General features: G+C 49.4%; 9 protein-coding genes across 9 annotated transcripts; 5 read left to right on the top strand and 4 right to left on the bottom strand.

The window, feature by feature from the left end:
- Positions 1-977: 977 nt before the first annotated feature.
- Positions 978-3,879, top strand: LCP9604111_743 (GTPase-activating protein RGD2; the record flags this gene model as incomplete). The annotated part of the gene is made up of 5 exons (XM_039071150.1): positions 978-1,208; positions 1,273-2,425; positions 2,481-2,576; positions 2,632-2,817; positions 2,870-3,879. The coding sequence occupies 5 exons, from the start codon at positions 978-980 to the stop codon at positions 3,877-3,879; spliced, it is 2,676 nt and encodes an 891-aa protein (XP_038933291.1).
- Positions 3,880-4,687: 808 nt separating this feature from the next.
- Positions 4,688-5,817, top strand: LCP9604111_744 (uncharacterized protein; the record flags this gene model as incomplete). Its single annotated transcript, XM_039071161.1, has 2 exons — positions 4,688-5,348; positions 5,396-5,817. The coding sequence occupies 2 exons, from the start codon at positions 4,688-4,690 to the stop codon at positions 5,815-5,817; spliced, it is 1,083 nt and encodes a 360-aa protein (XP_038933292.1).
- Positions 5,818-5,884: 67 nt separating this feature from the next.
- On the bottom strand, positions 5,885-6,804 carry LCP9604111_745 (SDR family NAD(P)-dependent oxidoreductase; the record flags this gene model as incomplete). The annotated part of the gene is made up of 3 exons (XM_039071172.1): positions 5,885-6,353; positions 6,410-6,678; positions 6,736-6,804. 3 exons carry the CDS (start codon positions 6,802-6,804, stop codon positions 5,885-5,887), a joined length of 807 nt encoding a protein of 268 aa, XP_038933293.1.
- Positions 6,805-7,307: 503 nt separating this feature from the next.
- Positions 7,308-8,702, bottom strand: LCP9604111_746 (L-rhamnonate dehydratase; the record flags this gene model as incomplete). The annotated part of the gene is made up of 3 exons (XM_039071183.1): positions 7,308-8,272; positions 8,336-8,558; positions 8,616-8,702. 3 exons carry the CDS (start codon positions 8,700-8,702, stop codon positions 7,308-7,310), a joined length of 1,275 nt encoding a protein of 424 aa, XP_038933294.1.
- A 1,206-nt stretch (positions 8,703-9,908) lies between these two features.
- LCP9604111_747 (putative C6 transcription factor) lies at positions 9,909-12,650 on the top strand (the record flags this gene model as incomplete). The annotated part of the gene is made up of 6 exons (XM_039071194.1): positions 9,909-10,075; positions 10,131-10,165; positions 10,222-10,338; positions 10,394-10,955; positions 11,019-11,768; positions 11,828-12,650. 6 exons carry the CDS (start codon positions 9,909-9,911, stop codon positions 12,648-12,650), a joined length of 2,454 nt encoding a protein of 817 aa, XP_038933295.1.
- Positions 12,651-13,101: 451 nt separating this feature from the next.
- LCP9604111_749 (putative Ste20-like serine/threonine protein kinase) lies at positions 13,102-15,303 on the bottom strand (the record flags this gene model as incomplete). Its single annotated transcript, XM_039071206.1, has 4 exons — positions 13,102-14,705; positions 14,766-15,082; positions 15,147-15,177; positions 15,252-15,303. The coding sequence occupies 4 exons, from the start codon at positions 15,301-15,303 to the stop codon at positions 13,102-13,104; spliced, it is 2,004 nt and encodes a 667-aa protein (XP_038933297.1).
- A 1,409-nt stretch (positions 15,304-16,712) lies between these two features.
- Positions 16,713-18,297, bottom strand: LCP9604111_750 (DNA-protein crosslink repair co-factor UBX5; the record flags this gene model as incomplete). Its single annotated transcript, XM_039071217.1, has 2 exons — positions 16,713-17,788; positions 17,847-18,297. The coding sequence occupies 2 exons, from the start codon at positions 18,295-18,297 to the stop codon at positions 16,713-16,715; spliced, it is 1,527 nt and encodes a 508-aa protein (XP_038933298.1).
- Positions 18,298-18,837: 540 nt separating this feature from the next.
- On the top strand, positions 18,838-20,879 carry LCP9604111_751 (AAA family ATPase CDC6; the record flags this gene model as incomplete). The annotated part of the gene is made up of 3 exons (XM_039071228.1): positions 18,838-18,886; positions 18,948-19,196; positions 19,252-20,879. 3 exons carry the CDS (start codon positions 18,838-18,840, stop codon positions 20,877-20,879), a joined length of 1,926 nt encoding a protein of 641 aa, XP_038933299.1.
- Positions 20,880-21,688: 809 nt separating this feature from the next.
- Positions 21,689-22,864, top strand: LCP9604111_752 (uncharacterized protein; the record flags this gene model as incomplete). The annotated part of the gene is made up of 2 exons (XM_039071239.1): positions 21,689-21,865; positions 21,923-22,864. The coding sequence occupies 2 exons, from the start codon at positions 21,689-21,691 to the stop codon at positions 22,862-22,864; spliced, it is 1,119 nt and encodes a 372-aa protein (XP_038933300.1).
- Positions 22,865-23,493: the final 629 nt, after the last annotated feature.

The following is a 23,493-nucleotide window of genomic DNA, read 5'->3' on the forward strand; positions in this document are numbered from 1 at the left end:
TATCTGTGGGGAAGCGTTTAGACTCAGTAGTCAAGTCAGGCATCTGGGCATAACAAGGCTGACAACATAGGGGTAGGGTAGTTATACATAGTACTATTGCACTCCAGGGCTATACATCTGTATTTTCTAATACATTTTGATTGAATGTATAGTTATTATTAGCCTACCCGGCTCACAGCCACAATGCAAAGTCAATGCGCAATTCAATTGTAAACAAAAAATAGACAAGACACTCCTCCCCCTCCCCCTTTTTTTTCTCTCAGCATGAAAAAAACAGCCAAATTTAAAGATTTGCAGCAAATTACCACCCCGGCGTAATTTTCAACCCAAAAATAGCCCAAAGTGGATGCAAAGACGGTGGGGAGAGGTCGGGTTGTCAGCCAAAAGGACGCTTGTTAGGCGGTAATGGTCTGAGATGTACGCAAATCCCCGTAATATTACGAGCCACATGTGACGCCCTACGATCTGGAAATCCATGAACTCCATCAAACTCCATCTCTATCTCCATCTTCATCGTTCCCATTCGGTCTTTCTTTGTTTTTGTTGCCAGCTTCCTGACGACTTGCATCGCAATTCGCTTGGCCTGGCTTTCGCTCATTTTAGCTTCGAATTCATCCGCGATATCGGCGCCTAACACCCTGCGCACTCTATTCTCACGCATTCCAAAGCGATCGTCTCTGCTTCGTCATTGGTGTTTCGGTCTATGCGCAGCTCCGTCCCGTGTCAAGACTGGACATTGAATTCAAAACCAAGTCAACTGGTCCTCCCTCGGTGACCTTGATCATATCGCAAACTCAGAGCCTCATCGACTCCGATTGACTCTCCGTTTCGCGCTTACTCCGCCCTTTTACGATTCGCGTTTTCCTCCGAACATACGAACTCATCGCTGTCAGCTGCCGGGTCGCTTTCCCTTCTTACGCCGATCATAACGTGTCTCCGCCTGACGGTCTGAATCAGCCTTTTAGCCGTCCGTCATAATGCCTGGTTTCGCGGACTCTTTCTGGACCCCCGACTATGCTTCGGGCTTGGGGGTGCTATACGGGAAGCTGCAGCAGGGAGTTGTGGAAAACAAACAAATTTTGGCCATTGCATCCATGCGTTCAGATGCAGAAGAGCAGTATGGACTCCGCATGGGAGACATTGCCCCGAGCGTGGATAAGATGACGGCGCTGGGATTCGGCAAGGACGATGGTGCCAGTGTCAGAAAGGTTTGTTTCAGACGCATAGAGACCGGAGTGAAGAAAGACTGACGTCGCGCGATCCTCGTTACAGGCATACGAAGGAATCCGTACCGAAATGGTCGAGGCCTCCAAGAACCACCAGAAGATCGCCAACAATATCCGCGAATTGGTCGTGTCGCCCTTCCGGCGTTGGAGCGACCAACACGAAATGCGTGTTCAGTATTCGCATGACGCGCTCCAGGGCCGCATCAAGGAACACACCAAGCAGGCCGAACTGGTAAGGAAACTGCGCAGCACTTACTTCAACAAGTGTCGTGTGGTTGAGGACCTGGAAGAAGAGAACAAACTTGCTTTCCAAGATCCCGAGACGAGTCCCAAGATCAAGGTGCCCCCGAAGATCGTTCTCCCTGCCGAGGAAGAGCCCGACGAAGACCCCATCGAGTTGGGTGAGCGGATATTCCCACCAGACCACATCAAAAAACTTCTCACCCATATGCTTGATAACATCAAGCTTGGCGAGGCGAAGGTTCCCATTATCGGCACTTATCAGAATGTATCCACGGGCGCGGATATTGCGCAATATATTCAAACCTACATGGAGGCTGAGAATCTCACTCAAGTGGAGATAATTGGTCAGGATATGGTAGACAACGGTCTTCTCCGCTTGGTTGGAAATATGGGCAATGTCTTTGCCAATAGCTCCAAGATGAACTACCAGTGGCGCCCCAAGGTTTTCCAACTCACCGGTATCCCAGAAAAAAAGAAGCCTCTCATGCGTGTCACCTCAGTGGCGTCAAGCGAGGACGGCAACGGCAGCGACTCACCTATTGCATCTGTCTCCGAGATGCTGTCTGGCTGGAATCCCCTCAACAACCCTTACCCGAACGAGACACCTTCGGAGAAGCTCCGAAGGGAGGCTTTGGAAGCTGATGAACGGTACAAGGTTGCCGTTCGTAAGCTTGACCAGATCCGCTGCCGGCTGGAGGAAGAAGTCATTGGCCAGCTCAAATACATGGAACAGTGCGAGCTAGACCGTCTCAAGGCCATCAAAGCCGTGGTTCTTGACTTCTCGGGTGCGATCAGCAATGTCATTCCCAACCTGCAGAGCACAGTGGATCATATGATGCTATACCAGGAAACAATCCAGCCCCTAGGCGACTTGAGATACCTGCTAGAGAACTACCGCACAGGTGGATTCGTACCTAAGATCCAAGCATACGAGAACTACTATGGTTCCGTTGAAGGTATAGCCTTGGTCATTGCCCAGAGATGAAAAGTTACTAATTTTAACACCACCAGAACAAAACTTTGGTGTCGACCTTGAAGCTAGAGCCCGTGCTGACCGCAAACGTGTTCCAATCCTGGTGACCACCATTCTGACCTATCTCGATAACCGTAAGGAATTCATGACATACATTCAGATTCTGGACCACGCTCACAAATCTTGCAGGCTACCCTGAACTTGAAGGCGATGAAGCACGACGAATGATCTGGTTGACCGAAGTTGATTTGGGCACGACGCACAAGCTTCGTCAAATTTTGAACAACAGCAAAGCCGATTATGCCGAGGTGTTGCCTCAATTCGGAATTCCAGTTATTGCAAGCGTTCTAAGATTGTACCTTCTTGAATTGCCAGGTTCGTTGCTCTCTTGGTGGCTTGATATATCCTTATGCTAATCCCCGGATAGACTCATTGGTTTCCTCGCAAGTTTACGAGATCGTGAAAACGATTTATTCGACCACTGCTCATGAGACCACGGAAGAAGGGCGGATCAAGGTTCTCCAAAGTACCCTTGGGCAACTCCGCCTTGTCAATATCGCTACGCTTGATGCCATTATGACTCATTTCACGCGCCTGATTGATTTGACCTCGGCCGACGAAGAATACATCACTTTGTTGGCACAGGCCTTTTCTCCTTGCATTCTCCGCCCTCGCATAGAGAGCAGTCTCACTATGAACGAGCGCCACAGCTACCGTCTGATCCGTGATCTGTTTGCTCACAAGGACTCCATATTTGGCGAACTGAAACGCCAATCGAGTGCGCTCGGAATGACCAGTTCCTCCTCCAACCGTCCACGGGCCATCAGCACGGACGAGAGTAATCGTCGTGCGGCGACGGAGGCCCGCCAGCGAGCTATTGTCAACCGCAGCCGGGCAACCAGTCCTGTCAATCGCCAACGGCATCGACGTGACCGCTCGAGTGGTGCTTCCGAGATAGGTCGGTTCCCGATCAACGTCAGTAGCCCTTCAGATCGCAGATCTACCCGCGGCAGTCTTGATGTACCGCCCAACAAGGCTCTCCAGGCCGAACCTGAGGATGCTCCTACCGTGAACACCCAAGTTGCCGAGACTATTACCAACGGCACCTATACCGAGTCTCCTTCTTCAGCTGTTGCCAGCAGCAGCACCCACTCGAGCTCCCCAAGCCCTCCTCCTGTTCCTTTCGAGGACACAGCCTCCGATGACTCCCCAACTCCTACTCCTACTCCGGCTGCAACATCCGCCGAGTTTGAGAAGCGCAATTCGATGTCCCGCTCTTCTGTCGCTCGATCCAGCCGCAAGCCAGGCCTTGGTAGCTTGTCCAGCTTCCCCACTGGCTCGGCTGTCGGGGCCAGTGGCACAGAGAGCAATCGAAGCAGCATTGCCGAAAGTGAACCCAACCGAGTCACTCTGGAGGACAAGCCTATGGACGACTAGTTCTGAGGATCTGTGGATGCGGAGGAAACCTTGTACAGATCAGACTGGGAGCAGTATATCGTGCTGGGAGGAAACATGCGTTATTGCATCACATTCCACCCACATCTTTGTTGCTCCCTGATCATGGCGGAGACGACTTGGCGAGTGACAATTTGGAACGTTACCTTTATCTTTTCTTGTCTTTTGTTTCTCCTTTTGAACTTGAACTTTTACTGCATGCCTCTTAAGCATGCATGCATACATACCCTGTCCCTTCTGCTATGTTACCGCAGAAGGGATTGTTCATCTCCCTTTTACCTTGCCTATGTTACTGCTGCTGTGTTTTTGCCCCTTATGTTTCCTGATGCATTCCCTTTTTTGCCCTCGTGGTGTTATCCACTTGGTGTATGTATACCTCCTTTTTCGTGCATATGAATTTCTTTCTGTCCTATATATAGTACTACTCTAACGGTGTAGTTCTGTAGAATTTACATGGAATTCAATAGCTAAAAAGCGTTTTCATCTTCTAATCTCTTTATGCCTGAAATTACTGTCTCCACTAAAGTCTGGTCTGGATTCGGGGCAAGAACCACCGAGCTTTAGCTCTCATTGACTTGGATTTTAACATTCTCCCGAAATATTACTTTAGTCTATGAACGTCTTGAAAACAACCCCAGAATCAGACAGCAAAAGTACTTTGTACGAATAACCAGCCCCGCATATCTTCCAAGCATCTACAACTTGACTTCCACGATAGGATATTCCAAGCCAAGCGCAACAAGAGAAAGAACACAAAACAAAACACCGAAACACAAAACAACCCCAAGCCATGCTACCAAATAGCCAAATCCCAATCGTGGACTCCCACATCCACCTCTTCCCAGAAACGCACCTAAAGACCCTATCCTGGCACAATACCAACAACCCACTCGGCACACAACACAGCGTAAACGAATATCGACACGCAGTAACACAAGCCAACGCCACACCCGCCCTCCGAGGCTTCATATTCCTAGAAACAGACCGACTATCCTCCATCACCGACTCAACCAAGCCACCCAACAACGGCTGGCAACACGCCCTGGATGAAGTCTCCCTCCTAACCCGCATAGCCCTCGGCACACCAATCCCAGGCGAGGGCCACGTCCCGCACGACAAAACGCTCTGTCTGGGGATTGTGCCGTGGGCGCCTGTGCCCGGCGGACCGGATGTGCTGAGCGCGTACATGGAGCAGGTCCGCCGCCGCACTGGGGAGGAGGTTTGGGGGAAGGTTAGGGGAGTTCGGTATTTGGTGCAGGATAAGGCTGAGGGGATGATGCTGGAGAACGGGTTTGTTGCTGGGTTGAGGTGGTTGGGGAGGGAAGGGTTTGTTTTTGATCTTGGGGTTGATGCTAGGTCTGGTGGGTTGGGACAGTTGAGGGAGGCGGTTGAGATGATGGGGTTGGTTTATGGGGGGTTGGAGGGGGGTGATGGGGTTACGATTGTTATTAGTAGGTTTCTTTTTCTCGGTTGGGATTCTTCTTGCTGACTGCTATAGACCATTTGTGCAAGCCTAACCTTCGTTTGGAGTCGGATGATATTCGCTCTCATCCGGAGTTCCTTGAGTGGAAGGATCTTGTGACTGAGATGGCGAGGGCGAGTTCTAGGACTTATATGAAGCTTTCTGGGGCTTTTTCGGAGCTTCTACCGCTACAGGCGGAGTCAGAACCGGATTTCGAGGCAATTGTTGAACGTGTGCAGCCGTGGACGGATGTTATTTTTGACGCTTTCGGGGCCGATCGTGTTATGTTTGGATCGGATTGGCCGGTGTGCAATATTGGCGGTGGTGGGAATGATGTCTCTTGGGGTCGATGGAGACGTGTGGTGGAAAAGGTCTTGGAACGGCGAGGATTATCGGGGGAACAAAAGAGAGGTGTATGGGGATCTGTTGCTTTGCATGCCTATGGTATAGAGATCTAGGTATAAAATATGAAATGCAAAGCCATTTGCTCGGACTTCCAAGAAAAATAAACAACTATATATATCCTCATTGCAGGTTAACAAATAACCCACCATCAACCAGTAGCTGCGCACCAGTCACATAGCCACTCAATTCCTCACAAGCCAAGAAAACAGCGGGCCCAGCCAAATCCCGTGGTTGACCCAGTCTGCCCAGCGGAATTCGACCTTCCATATAACTCCGCTTAACAGGGTCCTTCATATCCTCCTCATTAAGCTGCGTCCGGATAGTCCCCGGCAGCAGCGCATTACACCGAATGCCGTACTTACCGAGCGCACACGCACATGACTGCATAAGACTCAACACGCCGGCCTTGGTGGGGGTGTAATGTGTCTGCTGGGCACCGCCGACCAGAGCGGAGATGGAGCTCACGCCGATGATGGACCCGCCCGATGGTGACTGGGCCAGTGCCATTTGGCGGGCTGCAGCTTGGGTGGCGTAGAATGCGCCAGAGAGGTTCGTGGAGAGTGTGTGGTTCAAGAGGGAAGGTTCGAGTCTAGCGGGGTCGTTAGAGAGGAGAAGAAGAGTGAATTGTAAATCGATAAATCTCACTCTAGGAATTCAGCGAACCGACACACGCCTGCATTGCTCACGAATACATCTAGCCGACCGAATGCCTCGACGGTTTTTGCGACAAAGTTCTGGCCTGTCTCTGGCTGCGAAATGTCGCCGGATACCGTGAGGAAGCGGGTCTTGGCTGCTTCGGCTTCGATCTCGTTCACGTCTTTGCGTAGTGCTTCTAGCAGCGCGTCTTCTTTTGCGCCGCCGAGGTGGCTGATGGAGACTTTGGCTCCGTGACGGATGTAATCAAGAGCGATTGCCTGTAATTGAGTTAGTGTGTTTTTCTTGTTTTCCTGAATCCAAATGAGAAATCATACCCGTCCGATGCCTGTGAGGCCACCAGTGATGGCGGCGACTTTGCCAACTAGTAATTGTGGGAAAGTCATTGAAGATGTTGAGAATGGACATTGATCATTCACAACTCTCCCAATTCTCCCATTCTCACTTGGGCCGAATACGTGATTTCTCGAGCTCGGGATTTCGTGGTGATGTTACCCCGAGTGTGGGGAAACCCCGCAGTGTATCCGGCTACGAAGTACATTTCCTCTTTCCAGTAGAATAATGACTAGCTAGCAAGTGTCGAAAGCATTATCGACCCTTGGCCCTTGGAAGCTTCCTTGTTACGATTTATACAGGAAGATTTGGAGTTTTGACATGAAACGAAAGAGTTCAACTCGGCTCGTTCTCGCTTGTGTATCGCAACGCGAAAAACACAGAAAATCCTGTACAATATAATGATAATAAGTATAGGAAGGGACATGAGATGGGATTTCAAGGATCCTAAACTCCGATGTGTATGTACATGGCTCTCGTATAGTGTGTAAGTAACTTATAAACATGAAATATATCACAAAGAAAAGAAGCGAAGAAACCCCTCAAACCATCAATATTACGTAGAGCCATTGGCCAACTCCTCGTTGTCGGGTGCGCGTAGGGACTTCTGAGGCGCTGGCGTAAGGATAGCGGCAGCAGGGATCAGGGGAGCAGCAGGATTGAGCTCCAGACCAAACCCGGGCTTGTCCAAGATCGAGACGTCAAGATATCCCTTAGTAGGAATGGGCTCGTTCAAGAAAAGGTTACCAAACACAGGCTCGACAGTGTGGCCATCGGCAGAGTTGGCAAGGTACTCCTGGAAGGGGCTATTGGACTGGGAGACGACAAAGTGGTACGAGTAGGGACCAGATGCGTGGGGCACAACAGGAAGATCGTAAGCAGCAGCCATGGCAGCGACCTTCAGCAGCTCGGTCATTCCACCAACCCACATCACATCGGGCTGGAGGATGTCAACGTTGCGGCCCTCAATCAGCTTGCGGAAGCCGTAGCGGGAGTACTCGTGCTCGCCGGTGGTAAACTTGACAGTGGGGTGGGCACGCTTGAGAAGCGCGTGGCCGTCGAAGTCATCGGGTGAAAGACACTCCTCCCACCAGTCAATATCGAGTCCAATAGCCTCGCAGCGCTTGACTAGCTGGATTGTGTAGGGGACGTTCAAGGACATGTAGCAGTCCACGCGGAGTGGGAAGTCGGCACCAACTTTCTCGCGCTGCTGACGCAGGTATTCAACGTTCTTCAAAAGGCCCTCAGTACCCTCGTCAGGACCGTGTGGCAATGCCACCTTGGCGCCGATGAACCCGGCAGCCTTTGCGGAGCCAGGTTGGGGACCGGTGCAGTAAAAGTCCAGTCGGGTTCGAGTAGCACCCCCAATCAGCTTGTAGACGGGCTCTTTGCGGATCTTGCCCTGCAAATCCCACAGAGCCAGGTCAATGACCGAGATCACGGCGACGGGCAGACCCTTGCGGCCGTAGAACATCGAGGCGCGGTACATCTTCTCAAAGAGGTCGTTGGTGTCGCGGGGGTCTATTAGAAATATAGTTCGTCAGAAAGATCCATTGTTATATGTATGTGAGATGGTGTACATACCCGCGCCAACCAGGAAGCGGTTAAAATGTTGCTGGGTCAGCCAGCATGCAGGCGGGCCTCCGAAACCAGTTGCAAAGCCCTTGGTTCCATCAGTGGCCTCAATCTCCACACAGAAAGATCCTAAAACATTGATTCCCCATGATGTTCGCGAACCACGGAATTGTGCCCACTTGCTCATAGGGGTAGCGATATTGCTGTCGACCAGCCAGTGGCCTCCCTTGACCTGTATTGATAGTTAGAATGTTAAATTTCAAAACAATTGACATCTCAGAGCTCGTACATTGTGGTAATCACCGCCAGAGCCAACACCATCAATGATGAAGGTGCGGACTTCCTTAATGCGGGGAAATTCCGTTGTTGAACCCATGACGTATGAAATGAACAAGTCTAACGAAAGAACCCAATAATTGTTTAGACGAAAAGATAAAGAAAGAAAAGCAGAGATCCAACAATTGCGGGGGGGTTCACGTCTATTTCAACGAATTCCAGAAGCCGAGGCCAGCTCGGGGCATTGCTAACCCGAGAGACGGACAAACGGCGACTCGGACAATTTTGTGACAACACATGTTTGGTTGATTTATGTCAGGCTATGTGGAGTGGATAAAAATGCTCTTGAGGTCCTACTTCTTGAAGTTCCCGTCTAACCATTGTGTCAACGACAGAAAACAGCTTGATCTCCGAGCCTTGCGTCCTTCAAAGCCCGTATGGCTCTTCAAAATCATTGTAAGAATCTGGAGATCTAGAAATATGTCGCTGCGGCCGCTATTGGTAGGTAGTTGACCTGAGTGCCATAGGCCTCACGGGATGATCTAAATCATTCAAGGGCGTAGTTTTAAGACGTCGTTGTAACAGACTGTAGGTCCTTAAGCAGTCTACTCGGAGCTGGCGGATTTCTAAAGTAGTATGCTGACAATATTGGTAGTAAGTGTCATGAAGAGATAGTAGCTGTCGATATTCAATTGGATGAAATTCGCTTGATATGTACGTAGCGAGGGTATAGGATTCGGAGCCACTTTTATGTTGTATGTCTGTATAATGCCCGGTTAAGCTAATGAATAAGATCGAAGGCAAAAGTACCAACGCCCATTTAGATACAGAGCTCACGGGTTGTTTTAAGCAATAGCTATATGGTAAACTAGTGACTATGGTAGTAAGACTTGCAACTCTCCTTGACTAGGGATTTCGGTTGAACTCTTTACGCACTCCCCTTTTCCAGTATAAAAAATGGGAAGATACGGTTACAAATAAGATCAGCTATTATTTACTAGATCCTATTCAAATATCAAAGAGATATAAGTCGAAGACTCGAGCCAAGAGGACACCAAAAGCGGAGAATGCGGGGTGCCCCGGTTTCTGCCTGAGGCCTTGGCTCCACGAGCCGACCATTTCGGTTTCTTTCCCTTTCCCTCGGGTTGGATGCTAACTATCGTGGAGAACATTGCAAGGCTCCCTTGATTTTAAAATATACCAAGATATTCGAGTCTATTCCAGTCTATTCGGACAGCTTGCCGTGAATCGGTCTTGCATCATGCTCGGTCCCTGATAGGGCGAATTGTTATCTCGCTAAATCAAAATGCCGAACACTGCGTTTCCCGCACAGGAGACACTGTCCTCCAATCAGCAACTCGGTGACCCATCCCGAGATCAGAGTGCAGAGTATTCTTCGGATTCTGATAATGATCATGTTGAACTCAATGGCTCTACAAGAGCCTTGAAGCGAAAACGCCCCCTCACTGTCTCGTGCGTACCTGGCGGCTCGTTCGTATGGAACGTAACCCCGACTAACCCTACCTAGATGTGAACTGTGCAAGCAGCGAAAGGTTAAATGCGGTATGGTGTAAAAACATCCTAAACGGATATTTTGTTTCTAACATCGACAAACCTAGACCGAGTACAACCGAGCTGTGGCTGGTGTACCCGAAATGGCCAGCTATGTGAATATAGGGAACGAAAGAAGCCGGGGCTGAGAGCTGGCTATGGAAAGGAGTTAGAGCAACGGCTTGGTAAGTTGCTGTACAGTCTGCTCGTCATCTGTCTCATGTCTCACTCGTACCTCAGATCGATTGGAAGGTATTATCCAATCGCAAGCTCGGCTTATCGAGATGCATATTCTGCAAAGCCAGCCTTCAATGGGTCACGAATTAGCCCATGCAGGGCATCTCTCATATAGCCCTTCATCCGAACCGTCGGCAGTCCACGGACCCAGTCCTAGTACTGCTCTTTACTTCAACGACCCTGGGTCTGCTGCTACTATACTCTCACGCCGTGCGGATGTCTCTATCAATAGTCCATCGGATGGCTCTGTGAGGAATACCTCACATAATAATCTGCAACACGACTTGTCAACGGCACCAGTTGGCCAGTTGGTACATAACGAAAACGCACATCACGATTATTCAGGAAACGAATCGTCCCTGAAGGTCCCCGTCAATGTATACTCAAATCAAGAGCAATCTCTTACTGATCCTGATCTAGATCTGCCACCATATGATTTGCTCTATGCTTTGGTAGATCTCTATTTCGAACATATCAATTCCTGGTGCCCAATCCTCCACCGACGAACAACTCTGGATACCTTTTTTGGCCCATCGCCACTAGAGGAGGCAGACCGAATGGTGCTGTATGCAATTGTGGCAACAACTCTGCGTTTTTCCTCTGATAACAGGCTAAATGACCAGAACAGAAAGCGCTATCATGACTCATCCAAACAAAAGGTCGTCCTGTATGGCCTGGAAAATTCTTCCGTCAGGGCACTTCAGGCACTCGTGATTCTAGCTCTTGATTTGGTTGGGTCTTCTAATGGCCCACCGGGTTGGAAGCTCCTTGCCTTGATCACCCGATCTGTAGTTCACCTAGGGTTGGCGGTGGAATCAAAGTCTTCTCTTATCAACCCCCTCTATCCCTCAATCTATACTCTGAGAGCTGTCACTCTTTCGGAGCCAGAATCTTGGATTGAAGATGAGAGTAGACGTCGTTTATTCTGGATGGTCTACCTACTAGATCGATATTCCACCCTGGCGACTGCGTTCAATTTCGCCTTGGATGACAGAGATATCGACCGCAAACTTCCTTGCAAGGACGATTATTTTATGAAGAACCAGCCAGTTGAGACGCGGTGGTTCCAATGCTCCAGCGACCGTGTAGACTATCTCAGTAAAGCTGAAAACGTTGGGTCTTTCGGTCTCTATATCGAAATCTTAGGTATCCTCTCGCGGATTCACCTGTTTTTGAAACGGCCCGTCGATATCGGAGCTCTGTCGGATGTCGCGGAATGGCAGGCTACCTATCGCAAACTCGACAGTGACCTCACATCGTGGGAGTTCAATCTCCCAGCGGAATATGCTTACGAAAGTTCGTCCCGACTCTTCAGTGGGCCCAAGAATGGCCGGGCTCTGCATAACGATTGGGTGCAATTACATGCAACCTACCAAACGTGAGTGGGTCACATCTTTATCGTTTTGTTCTAATAAATTAATGAAGCAATTAATCTAGAGCCGTGATTCGTCTGCACTCCTCAGCAGCATACCCGACAACCCGATCTCCAATCTTCACGCCCTCATATAGTGCCAGCCAGCGATGCCTTCTAGCCGTCGAAAACATTCTATCGGTGACAAGATTCGTTGTAGAGCACAACATGCTAGACAAGATGGGCCCGCCTTTCGCCTTCACTCTCTGGGTCTCAGCACGCCTACTCCTCGTCCACGGCTCAACCATTGCGCATACCGTCAGCCCCGACATCATGTTTTTCGTGGATACCCTATTTCAGCTAGGAAGATACTGGAGAGTCGCCGAGCGATACAGCAGCATCCTTCAGCGCGTCCTGGACGAGTACAACGAGTATCAGCAATCCATCGCCATAGACGGAGAACGATCCACACCATCAACAGTCAAGATTCTCGCCGATATGCGTCGCTGTGCATTCGACCTGGACTTTTTGATCTCGCGGCAGCCACGTGAATCACCCGCCGACAATGGCATCGGTGAGAGCCACCAGCCCGGGCCACCACTCCTGACAATGCCCGCACGAAACTTCGCCCCCAACGAACTCGAGTACCTCGACGTTTTTGGTTTCTTTAATGTTCCTCGTGTTCCTCCTGCACGACCTCCTGACTTATCTACTTCTGCCTCTTCTCATTTGGAAATCCCAGGGTCTGTACCAAATCCGATGTCGATTCATGGGTTGACAGACGCTGGCCCCGCACCTCCGACTGGGTCAGTAGATGATGCTGGCCATCACTCTAATGTGAACGAATTCAACATCACCAACTACTTGATTCCGACGCCGGAGACAGATTGGCTGTTTCGGCCATCCTAGAGGTAGTGCGCCATTTTCAGTCGCTTCTTGCCTAGAGGACCGACCAAAATCTTCCTCCACATTTTTCCACTCTTTGCTCTTAAGCACTATGTTGTATACTACCCAGGTTATACTAGGAATACCCTTACCAATATGCCTTCCATGTGATCACAGACCCATTTAAAGTGGCCCACTTAAAATAACCTTATTCTAAAGAGACTTTAGCACAACCTTGGAACACACTACGGTGTCCGCGGGTAGTTATACAAGCCAAAGCGAGAACCGAAAGCAAAGATGATAGTTCCATTAGAAGTGTTAACTCCTACAAATAACATAACATACATGAAAGAAGAAGAGACCAAGACCTCAAGAAACAAAGAAAGGCAATGGGATGAGTGAAAGCATGCAAAGTCCAGGGCCTACAAACTTCATCGAGAACACTCATTTTTACTCAAACAAATTTCAAACGTGTCTATGACACGTCGGTACGGGCTTGCATCCGGGCGAGGACCTCTTCGAGGAACACGTCGAGAACAGTATCAACACCACCGCCCATGTCAACAGGTCTTTCCATATCCCAGTGTTGGAGGCTGTTGAAAGCTCGGGCAATGTCTTCGGCCACCTTTTCCAGACCATGGTGGATTCGGACACTGCGGTCGAAGTCCTTCTCTTCTTCTGGGGTAGCCGGGGGTTCGTTAGGATTGCGTCCGGGTTCGAGACGGACGAGATTGTTGCGACGCCGATCCATGGCTGCGCGGAGGGCCGGAAGAATCACAGTTCCACAGGCGGTCGGTCGCTCGGTCTCAGGGGGAGGTCGGGTGGAACGCTTGTGGTCGCTAGAGGTAGGAGTGGGAGGGGTGGAGCGATGGGGCATAGCACGGTCATCCATGTTTGCTGGTGCGCGCTTCGACTTGAGTCCGGAAACTGGTTTTGCGTGTTGCAGTGGCTCTGTATGTCTTGGAAGAGCGACTTGAGGGATACGTGGAGACTGTGGCTGGTGTCCCACAGAATCAGCAACAGCGCGAGAAAGTGGAGCTGGCGTGTGCAAAATTTGACCAGATGCGATGCGATTTTGGTCGTGGGGGGGAATTCTGGAGAATTGCTTAACAGGAGTGCCCTGGTTACTGACCGCGGAGCTAGGTTTGGCTGAAGAAGCAGTATCCAATTTGCCGGCGGAGTGAGTAGCTGCCTGTGCGTATTGTTCGTTTAATCCTCTCGTGGGAAGATTGTCTACTGCAGGTTTGCTGGCCACTGGAGACACGACCTTGCGTGGAGGAAGTGCGGTCTGTGAGGAGCGTTGCTTGAGAGGGGAAGATGGAGCAGAGGGAGGAAGTGGGGTTTTGGTGGGAGAAACATTGAAAGCAGGGTTTGCTGGGGACACTTGAGCGTGTGATTGGGGTTGGGATGTTCCGGCTTGTCGGGGTGTCTCTTCGCACAGATCCCACTCTTCTGTCTCAGTTCGCGTATTGGTGCCAGAGCGCGACGGGGGTGCAGATGTTTTTCCCACAGGACGAACGGTCCCAAAATCCCAAAGGTCTTCCTTTTCTTGGGTTCTGGCTTTTGCGGTTTGGTCGGCTTCTCTATCATCATACTCATCATATTCGTCCTCGTCGTCTTGACCCCGATGAGTTATTTGCCAACGTTCTGCCCGCTCAATGAGTTCCGTCAGGTAGGTTGTTCTTTTGGCGCGCTTCACAAACGGATGCTCAAGAAGCTCCTTGGCCGATGGTCGCTCCTTAGGGTCTCGGCGCAAGCACAATTCAACAAATTGCTTGAACGGCTTACTAAAATCGCCTACCAATGTGGGGGGCGGGTTCTTGGGAATCAAGAACAGCACTTTCATCGGGTGAATGTCGGCGTACGGAGGATCACCGCAGGCCAGTTCAATTGCCGTGATACCCAGGGACCAAATATCGGCCTTGTAATCGTATCCAGATTGCTTGATGACTTCGGGAGCCATCCAAAATGGTGTACCTACAAAGGTATTCTTCTTAGTCATTGTTGCCGACAGTTGTCCCGACACGCCAAAGTCCGCCAATTTAACTTGACCACTCGCGCTGAGAAGAACGTTGGCAGCTGCAATCAGAAGTGTTAGTCGTCGCACGTCGCCATTTCGAGCAATTGAGGTCTTCGTACCTTTGATATCTCGGTGTAGCTTCTGGTCACTGTGGAGATAGTCCAGCCCGCGCAGAAGCTCCCTCAGAATAATGGCAATGTACTCCTCGTGGATAACACCAGGTCGCAGTAGACCGTGGCAACTACCACCAGCGCAGAACTCCATGATGATCCACAGGTTAGACCCTTTCAAGTATGAGCCGTGATACTTGGTGACATATGGTGACTTCAGCTCGGACAAGATGGCAATCTCCTTGATGATATCGTCGACATCATCCTCGGCATTTTCAACGTCAATGATCTTGATAGCGACTGATTCTCCAGTGCGTCTATCCAAACTAATTGTCCGAATTGGGTCAGCTGTTTGTTGAACCAATATGTGGATATAGAAGGCCGACTTACCCTTTGAACACCTTACCGAAGCTTCCACCGCCTGTAAAATCACGAGGCTGTTAGCAAACATATGAATCCAACGACCCTTGAAGGCTCAAGAATTGAAAAACGTACCGATGCAAGCTTGCTTGGTGTAAATGGTTTCCGGATCAATTGGAGGCGGCATTTTGGCGATTTATCCCAGTCACCGGAGGATGACGATGGACATGAATTATGCTTGAAGCTATCGAGGCTAATGATGGAATGTCAGATTCACAACCGGCAGTCGCCTATCACAAGGATGGAGTGTGGGGTTGAGCCGTACGTGACGGTGCTTGAAAATGGACTCGGATGGCTGTCTGGGGTGAAAGAATGTCGCTATCCGATCAATCTGAATCGATTAGATAAGATCTATGCAATATCTTTCCAGGTCGCAAGATTCTAGGACTGCACGGGAGAGAAGGAAGAGAAGAGAAGACGTTGTTCGTTTGGGTGCTAACAATTGATAAGATGTCAACTGGTAAACAAAGACAATTTTTCAATAGGAGCAGGTGCGGCGAGGGGGGTGATCGTAAGATTCCAAACCGTTTGTGGCATAGTCTTCACGTTGCGATTAGCTCGTCTCACTCCCCGGGCTTCTCAGGGATATCTATGTCGTGAGCTGCCCTTGCTTGTTTATCGACGCGGGGGGCTTATTTTGCCGCTGCTTATCTGGGGGCGGTGTATCTATGGCGTTCCAAGTCCAGTTACAACATTTGAATATTGTGCAATCATCTGAGACTTGGGTTTCAGGCTTGGAGGGCATCAAATTATTAATCGGACTCGATTTTGAGACTTGCGATGAAAACCCACCTATGTGTTCACTTTTCCCCAGAAGTTCCACCATTCCAACTTCTAATTCATCCCCACAAACGGGAATTCGGATGGGGGCATATCGGGACCCGAATATCTAGTATAAGAGTGAATTGCATAAATTAGAGGTGCTTTACAGACACAAAGGCGAACTATGTGAAGCTAGCTATGTTCTGGGGTTGTATAGCTCAGAGGTTTCTATGTTATACAACGTATGAATATAGTATGATGGATTATATAGATCGAAAGACTTCAGCATGTAAGAATCCTCGTCTTTCATCCCAATATCATCTGGTTTGAAAGGAGTGATTAAACTATGTAAACTAGGGCACAGGAAGCACCCGTGACACAATCCAAACAGTTCCTTATTAGGAACATCAAACCTGTAGGTTTGACTGCATTTCTCATAGGCTAGGCTCATTCTATGACCGTAACTATATAAAAGTACGTCCCATGTCTTCCAAGCGAAATGTTCCTTGATCCTTAAGTCTGTCAAGTTGGTACTGTGTTTATTATCATGATTCATTGAATGCTTTCCAGGCAAGCTTGGATACTACGTATACTCTCACATCAAGGTCTCAAGGTTGGCAACAACTTGAGAGCCCGGTAGATTGAATGATATCCCGAGGAATTACAAAACCAAGCTTGAAAACAAAGGTGAGATCCCACGGGATCCAATTCATTTCCATCAACGCCGTGCATAAACCAGGATGATAAAACCGAAAGTTCAAGAAAGCAAGAGGATTACTCTTCCAGATATCCAATCATTACCGTGCCATTCTTCAGGCCCGCATCTGCAATGCTCGTGGTAAGTTGATCGATGAGATTGTGCCCCATGCTATTCAGGTCAAACTCGACACCAGCCTTGTCTGCCAAGGGAGGATCAGCCTTAAGCCATTCATAAATTCTCTGAACGGGATCCGACAATGAAAAGCGCCGAATGACTCTGCCAGAGGGGTGTCGAAACTGAATGCGTGTAGTTGTGGCCGGGTCCGCAGCAGGTTCAGTGTGTGGTTGGTCGCTGGGAATGGACGCGAATGGGGAGGCCTCCGCAGCTGGGTCTGGTTCATCCATGGTGACATCTTCGTCGCTGGTAGCCCGGCCCTTGCCCTTAACAGTGTCTGTACTGCGTGTCAAATCATCAGGGTCTTCGAGTGTTTGACCAGCTTCTGCTGCACCCCCAAGACTGTTCCTCATTGCCATTTCCATCATCTCCTCCTCGGTCATAGCATCAATGCTCTTGTCTTTCTTGTCGGATTTGCGCTTAGCGACAGGATTGCGCACATTGTGATTCAAGCTGTAGCGATCGAGGAATTCGTGAAGTTGCATGAGAAAGTCCGCAGGCTTGACCAAAGGCGGTCCAGACCAGACTTTCATTTGTTCACCAGTTCGAGGGTCGACAATAGCAATGTGGGGGTAATTGTCGGAGACGTCGCTTCCCTGGAAGTAATATTGGAGGTAGGAAGACGCACGGGGGTCATCTTTCGAGTACTGCAGGAAAATGAAATGTTCCTTGACAGTATCTTGCACTCCAGAGTCCTTCCACAAATCGCGATTCAGAACCTGACAGTCAAAGACGGATGCGTCCTGGATATTGACAAGCAGCCATTTCTCGGTGTCCTTCCCCTCCTCGCGCGCCACATCCCAAGGCAGTCGGGACATGATCTCAAAGGGAGGGCGGTACATTTCGGCGAGCATATTGGATTTGGACGATACCTCCGATGCGCCCCCAGTTACGGCAGCGAGTTGTTCGCGACGAGATTCATCATCGCCCGTCCATATGGAAGATGACTCTTGCTGGTTGAAGATTCCGGCCCGACCTAAAATAAAGTGTTAGTATAAGTTATTGGAAAATTTGAAAACACAGATAGCACCCACCTGATCTTCCACGAGCTCGTAGTTGGCTGAGAATATTGGCGTGCATGTCTTCGCCACTGTCATAATCCGCCCCGGGCCCCACCAAAGTCTCTGTTGTCCGCGCCAACGGCGCTCTCACCTCATCGTCATTATCTAGGCCACCTGGGCCACCATACATTTGCTCTTGTAGGCGTCGAGCCATAGCCTCATCGTCATCGAGTGTTGGCAGACCGGATTGTTGGGGAGTCTCATCATCAGTGTCCGAGTCAATATTCACCACGTCGGCATCATCTGGGATACCAGACCGATGAGAAGGTTGAGCAGGTTCACCAGTCAAGGGTGCGCCTCCACTTTCAAAGTAAAGCTGCATGGCCTGCTCGATTTGGAACTCAGTTATCTGCAGGTACTGTATAGCCAGCTCCGGCGTGGAGCCGGTAATTTCAGTGAACTGAGCTACCACGTCGTTCTCCATGGTAGGCAGTGTGCTGAATGAGGTTCCTTGATAAAGATCTTAATTTGAGAGAAGAAAGTGAGAAAGAATTGACAATGGATACCCACTGAAAGCTTAGGCGTAGAATGAAATGGGGTAAAGACTCGGAGGGTGATATGTGGGGAGCGAGATTTGGTGCAAACCGCTGCAAACCAGAAGATCACTAGGTCCCACAAAAGAGGTTGTCAGGAATTAAAAAAAAGAGAGATAGAAAAGAAATAGAACGTCCAGCTTCACGACTGAAAGAATTCGGTCATCTCGAATCTAAACGCACATGAGAGGATAATTGACACCTGAGGTGGCCAGTGACGCGGCTGACTAAGTCTTGGAGAAATTGCACCTGTGGCTGCTACACTGGGCCGTAGCTCTACGCGCGACGCGTCCAGCGCGTTGACCAGGTGGTGGAGCTGCCAATTACACTTCCTAACTGGGCTCTGGGACCTTCTTTCCTGACATTCCTCTTTTAGCTCCCACGGAAACTACGTCTATTGTTCCTACCCCGTCGTTTTTATAGTCCAAGTCATGGCAGGAACAGTTCTAGGAAAGCGCACTCGTGGTGTCGCGGACCCAGGTAAGATCGACCATCCCACCTTCCTCTGCTCCTTATCTTCAAGCCCTAACCCGTCTTCTAGCATTGCCGGTGCGAACCGCCAGCAAGCGCCGAACAGTTGCTCCTCGAGCTCACCAACAAGATACCGTTCCAACCTCATTACGACGAACAAGGTCAACTGTAAAGAAAGCTGTCGAACAACCTGACCAAGAAAATGGCGAGAGCAAGACAGCGTCGGAGAATGTTTCTTCTAAACATACCTTGCGCGATGACCAGTTCAAATCTCCGGTCAAGATCAATTCGCATTTCACCGTCTCGAAACCGGTGGAAGGTAAGTTCGAAATTTTTGGGTGTTGCGCCTGAGGCACCGCTGATCGGACATGCAGAAGAAATTACGAAACCTATCGAGTTCGAGTTCAAGACACCTTCGAAATCGCGATTCCGAGATGATTTACCGCAGTCTCCCGTCACCCCTAGACATCGAGTACAGGTCGGAGCAAAGGCAGTAACACCGCGCACCCCCCGCCATGCCGATCTCCCCCCGACCCCTAGGCAGAGTGCCACTCCAAAAATTGTGAACTCGGTGTATTCGCAAGCTAGGCAATTGTTCGCCCGAGGCTCTAACTCGGGTCGCTTAGTGGGACGTGATGCGGAGCGGGAAAAGTTGATATCTTTTATCACAGAAGGAGTGAACTCTCGGAAAGGAGGGTGTCTCTATATTAGCGGTCCGCCAGGAACCGGAAAGAGTGCCATGGTCCAGGAAGTGTGTGGAGATCTCGATCTTTCTAAAGTCAAAGTCTCGCATGTGAATTGCGCAAGCATGCGAATCTCTCGCGATGTCTACAGTAGACTCATCCAGGATTTCTGCGAGGACTCGGATATGTTCAAGAAGAGCGAAGGCGATCGCCTCAAATCTACGTTCATTCCATCCAAGAAAGGGCAAGATATGTTCCTGGTCACTTTGGACGAAATTGACCATCTGCTCAATGGTGATTCAGGGGTTTTGCAGTCGCTTTTCGAGTGGTCATTGCAAAGCAAGTCCAAGCTGATGCTGATCGGCATCGCTAACGCCCTTGATTTGACCGACCGATCTCTCCCACAGTTAAAGGCAAAGAACCTGAAGCCCCGTTTGCTGCCGTTCTTGCCGTACAGTGCTGCATCTATCGCAAACGTCATGACCAATCGTCTTCGCTCATTACTCCCTGCTGGGGCAGAGTCTGACCCAAAGCTTGTCCCCTTTGTTCAACCAGCCGCCATCCAACTTTGCTCCAAGAAAGTAGCCTCACAGACAGGGGATCTCCGCAAGGCCTTTGAGTTGATCAAGCGAGCAATCGACGTCATTGAACAGGAAACATTACAAAAGTTGGACAAGCAAGCTAAGGAGTCCGAGAATGTTTCGATACTAGGAGAGAACACCAATTTGTCATCTCCTGCCAAAGTTGGCGGTGCTCCGAAGCCAACTTCCATGTCAAGCTACACAGTCATCACGGCACCCCGAGCCAGCATCGCCCACATTGCCCGAATCACATCCGCAGCTTTCGGTCAAGGCACTGTTCAGAGACTGCAAAGTTTAAACCTGCAACAAAAAGCCGCTATCTGCTCTCTGATTGCGCTTGAACGCAAACGCCGCCAGTTCGAGGTTCCGAGCACGCCGTCCAAGTCGCGTACATCGGCACCCACTATCAAGCAAGCATTTGATACATATTGTGCGCTGTGCCGCAATGACAACATTTTACACCCCTTGACTGCCACCGAGTTCAAAGACGTTCTCAGCAACTTGGAAACAATGGGCTTGGTTGGAGAATACCAGGGTCGCGGTCGAGGTGGAACTGTTGCAGGTGGCACGGATCTGCGTCGCACACCCTCAAAATCTGGCCATGCTCCTTCGACTCCTCATAAGGCCCTTGACGAGCAAGCTCTTGTCTGCTTTGTTTCCCAGCAGGAAATCGAGAGCCAGATCGTTGGACCTGGCGAAGGAATCCTTCGGCGTCTTCTACGCGGCGAGGGACTATGATTCCCTTCCCTATTTCTTAAGCGCATCCATACAGCATGGCGAACTTTCATTTTTCATTTCCCATTCCCTATAACTGCATAGTCGGGGTCCCATGCGAGGGCATTTTTATCATGTATAACATGCTTGGAGTTTCATTTTGGAGTTGGAAATATCCTTGTCTCATCATCTTTAGCGTCTTTCAATCACGGCTTTCCTTGTTGTCAACTCTCCTTTGTCTTTGCTCTTGTTCAAAGTGAATCATGAGATCTCTACACAAAACCAGATAAAAACACAAATGACTTGATCAATGGAATTGAAACTAAAGAGTTTTCGTAGCCCTAATCGATATTGTCTCACGGATCGACATGAGTAAGTCCCAGGTTAGTCGGCCACTAGGCATGTGATGCTGGTTGGTTGGGCATGACTTTTTGCCAGACTCCACGAGTCATATTATTGTCTTATATACCATCTCTATCGAGCTAAGTAGAAGATATTTTGTTCTAATCGAAACCATATGAGGGCTTTCATGTAAAAAGCCCATGCATGTAATTTTATATAGCACCTGTATAAGATTTATATTTCTAGGAAATAAGAACAAAAGAAATGAATCCCTGTCCTCTCTAGTATATTCTAGAGACAATCTGATGGTGTGTGTCATTCATCATGCAGACAAACAACGAATCAAACAATAAAAAGTACGCCACCTCGCATGAAGACATTACGTATATAAACTATTCAGCTTGGTTTTTGTTCTTTCTGTTCTCACAAGATATCCTGCTATCAGAGACATCGGGCCCTTTGCGAATAACCTTCAGCCTACTTACCAAATCATGGCGGAAATCCAAGCACAGGTAGAAGCCTCTGCTCTCCTGCCTGATAGCCAGCCCAACGACCCTCAGCCGACCAAGGACCCCGCAGAAGACTGTACCGAGAACGGCAGATCTGTTGTACCCTACTTGTTAGAAAATAGTCCAGAGTTCCGAGAACTCAGTGATTTGAGACAGAAGGCTAGTCACACCGAACTCTGATATTATACGTATATGATTCTCATACGTTGTTAACAGGGATGGGAATCCTCCGAAGGCGATCAGTACTTTGCGAAACTTCGTCGAAATGCCGATAAATCCGACAAAAAATCGGCTACCTACTTTTATAAGTTTATGAGAGTAATCGGACGCGAAATTGACAAGGCCACCAATGCCTTCAAAGCCCAACGGGTTGATTCAACCTCACCTGCCATTCTCGACATGTGCATGGCCCCCGGTGCATTCCTCGAAGTTGCCTTGAAAAAGAACCCGGGCTCACACGCTCTGGCTTTCAGCTTGCCTGTCTCCAGTGGAGGCTATAAAAGTGTCCTGGCAAGCGACTTGGATGCCAAGCGGGTATTTCTCGATGTGACAATGCTTGCTGCGGATATGGATATGGATCTGATCCCCGAGGGCCATGAAGATGAGAAATTTTTGCCCCGGCAACTTGAGGAAGGGATGCTTTTCGATTTGGTCATATGTGATGGTCAGGTCTTGAGGCAACATCTACGGCCCCCTTTTCGAGAAACCCGAGAAGCAACGAGACTGATCATCACGCAACTTGCTCTGGGTCTCCAGCACCTTAGACTTGGTGGTACTATGATCGTCCTTCTTCACAGACTTGAGGCTTGGAACACCGTCAATCTCATTTGGATGTTCAGAAAGATCTCGTGGGTTCGGCTTTTCAAGCCAAAGAGCGGTCACGCCAAAAGATCCTCTTTTTACATGGTCGCAACCAACGTTGACAGCCAGAACCCGGAGGCCGTTGAAGCGGTCAAGCGGTGGAAGAGAATATGGCGGATTGCAACGTTTGGCTCGGATGAAGAGTACGGCAAGGTGAACTTGTACGAAGACACATCGGTAGAAACCTTGCTCAAGGACTTTGGGCCGGAACTTGTGAAGTTGGGAAAGACAATTTGGAAGACACAGGCAAATGCGTTGGCTAAAGCACCATTCATGGGGAAGCAGAAACCAGAGTGATCAATAGAAGGAGAAGGGTGACCGAGATGTTATTGATATCACTCATCACAACGATTGACTTGAATTGATTGTTTCTACTAGCCCACTAGCTCTCAGTGTAAAGACAGACTATGTAGCTCTAGACTTGAATCAAACAAGAAGATCATGAAATCCAGATAGGTAACTAGACGAACCTAATCCTACCCTCAAGCAAGATAGAGCATTTGAATATCAGAGCGTCACAAATCCCACGCTGCCAGGAGGATTTTGTTACATTTTGATCCACGGGTGTCTTGTGCTTAAGCAATCCTGTGCACCTGGACAGGCGATGTCGACTCACAGGTTGATATGGCAGGAGCATATGCCTTCTAAACTTTCCCATCTTTCTTGTCGAGCACAAGAGCTTCACCTTTTGACATCTTCACCCTTCGACCTAATCATCACCATGACTGCCTCGATTCTGATCCTCGTTTTCTGCGTACTCTTTGTGCCCGGTTCAATAATTGTTGCCTCATAGTAAGTCATTATTAGCCATCTTATTACGCTTCCTTCGCGGACTATGCTGAGACCTCCCAAAGCATCCTAATTAGCCCGCTTCAAGCAACGACAGACACGGCTCCTCCCACAGTCGTGGACAAACATTGCAGAGA

The sequence above is a fragment of the Penicillium roqueforti genome, assembly GCF_015533775.1.
Source record: "Penicillium roqueforti strain LCP96 04111 chromosome Unknown scaffold_01, whole genome shotgun sequence".
NCBI classification, from domain to species: domain Eukaryota; kingdom Fungi; phylum Ascomycota; class Eurotiomycetes; order Eurotiales; family Aspergillaceae; genus Penicillium; species Penicillium roqueforti.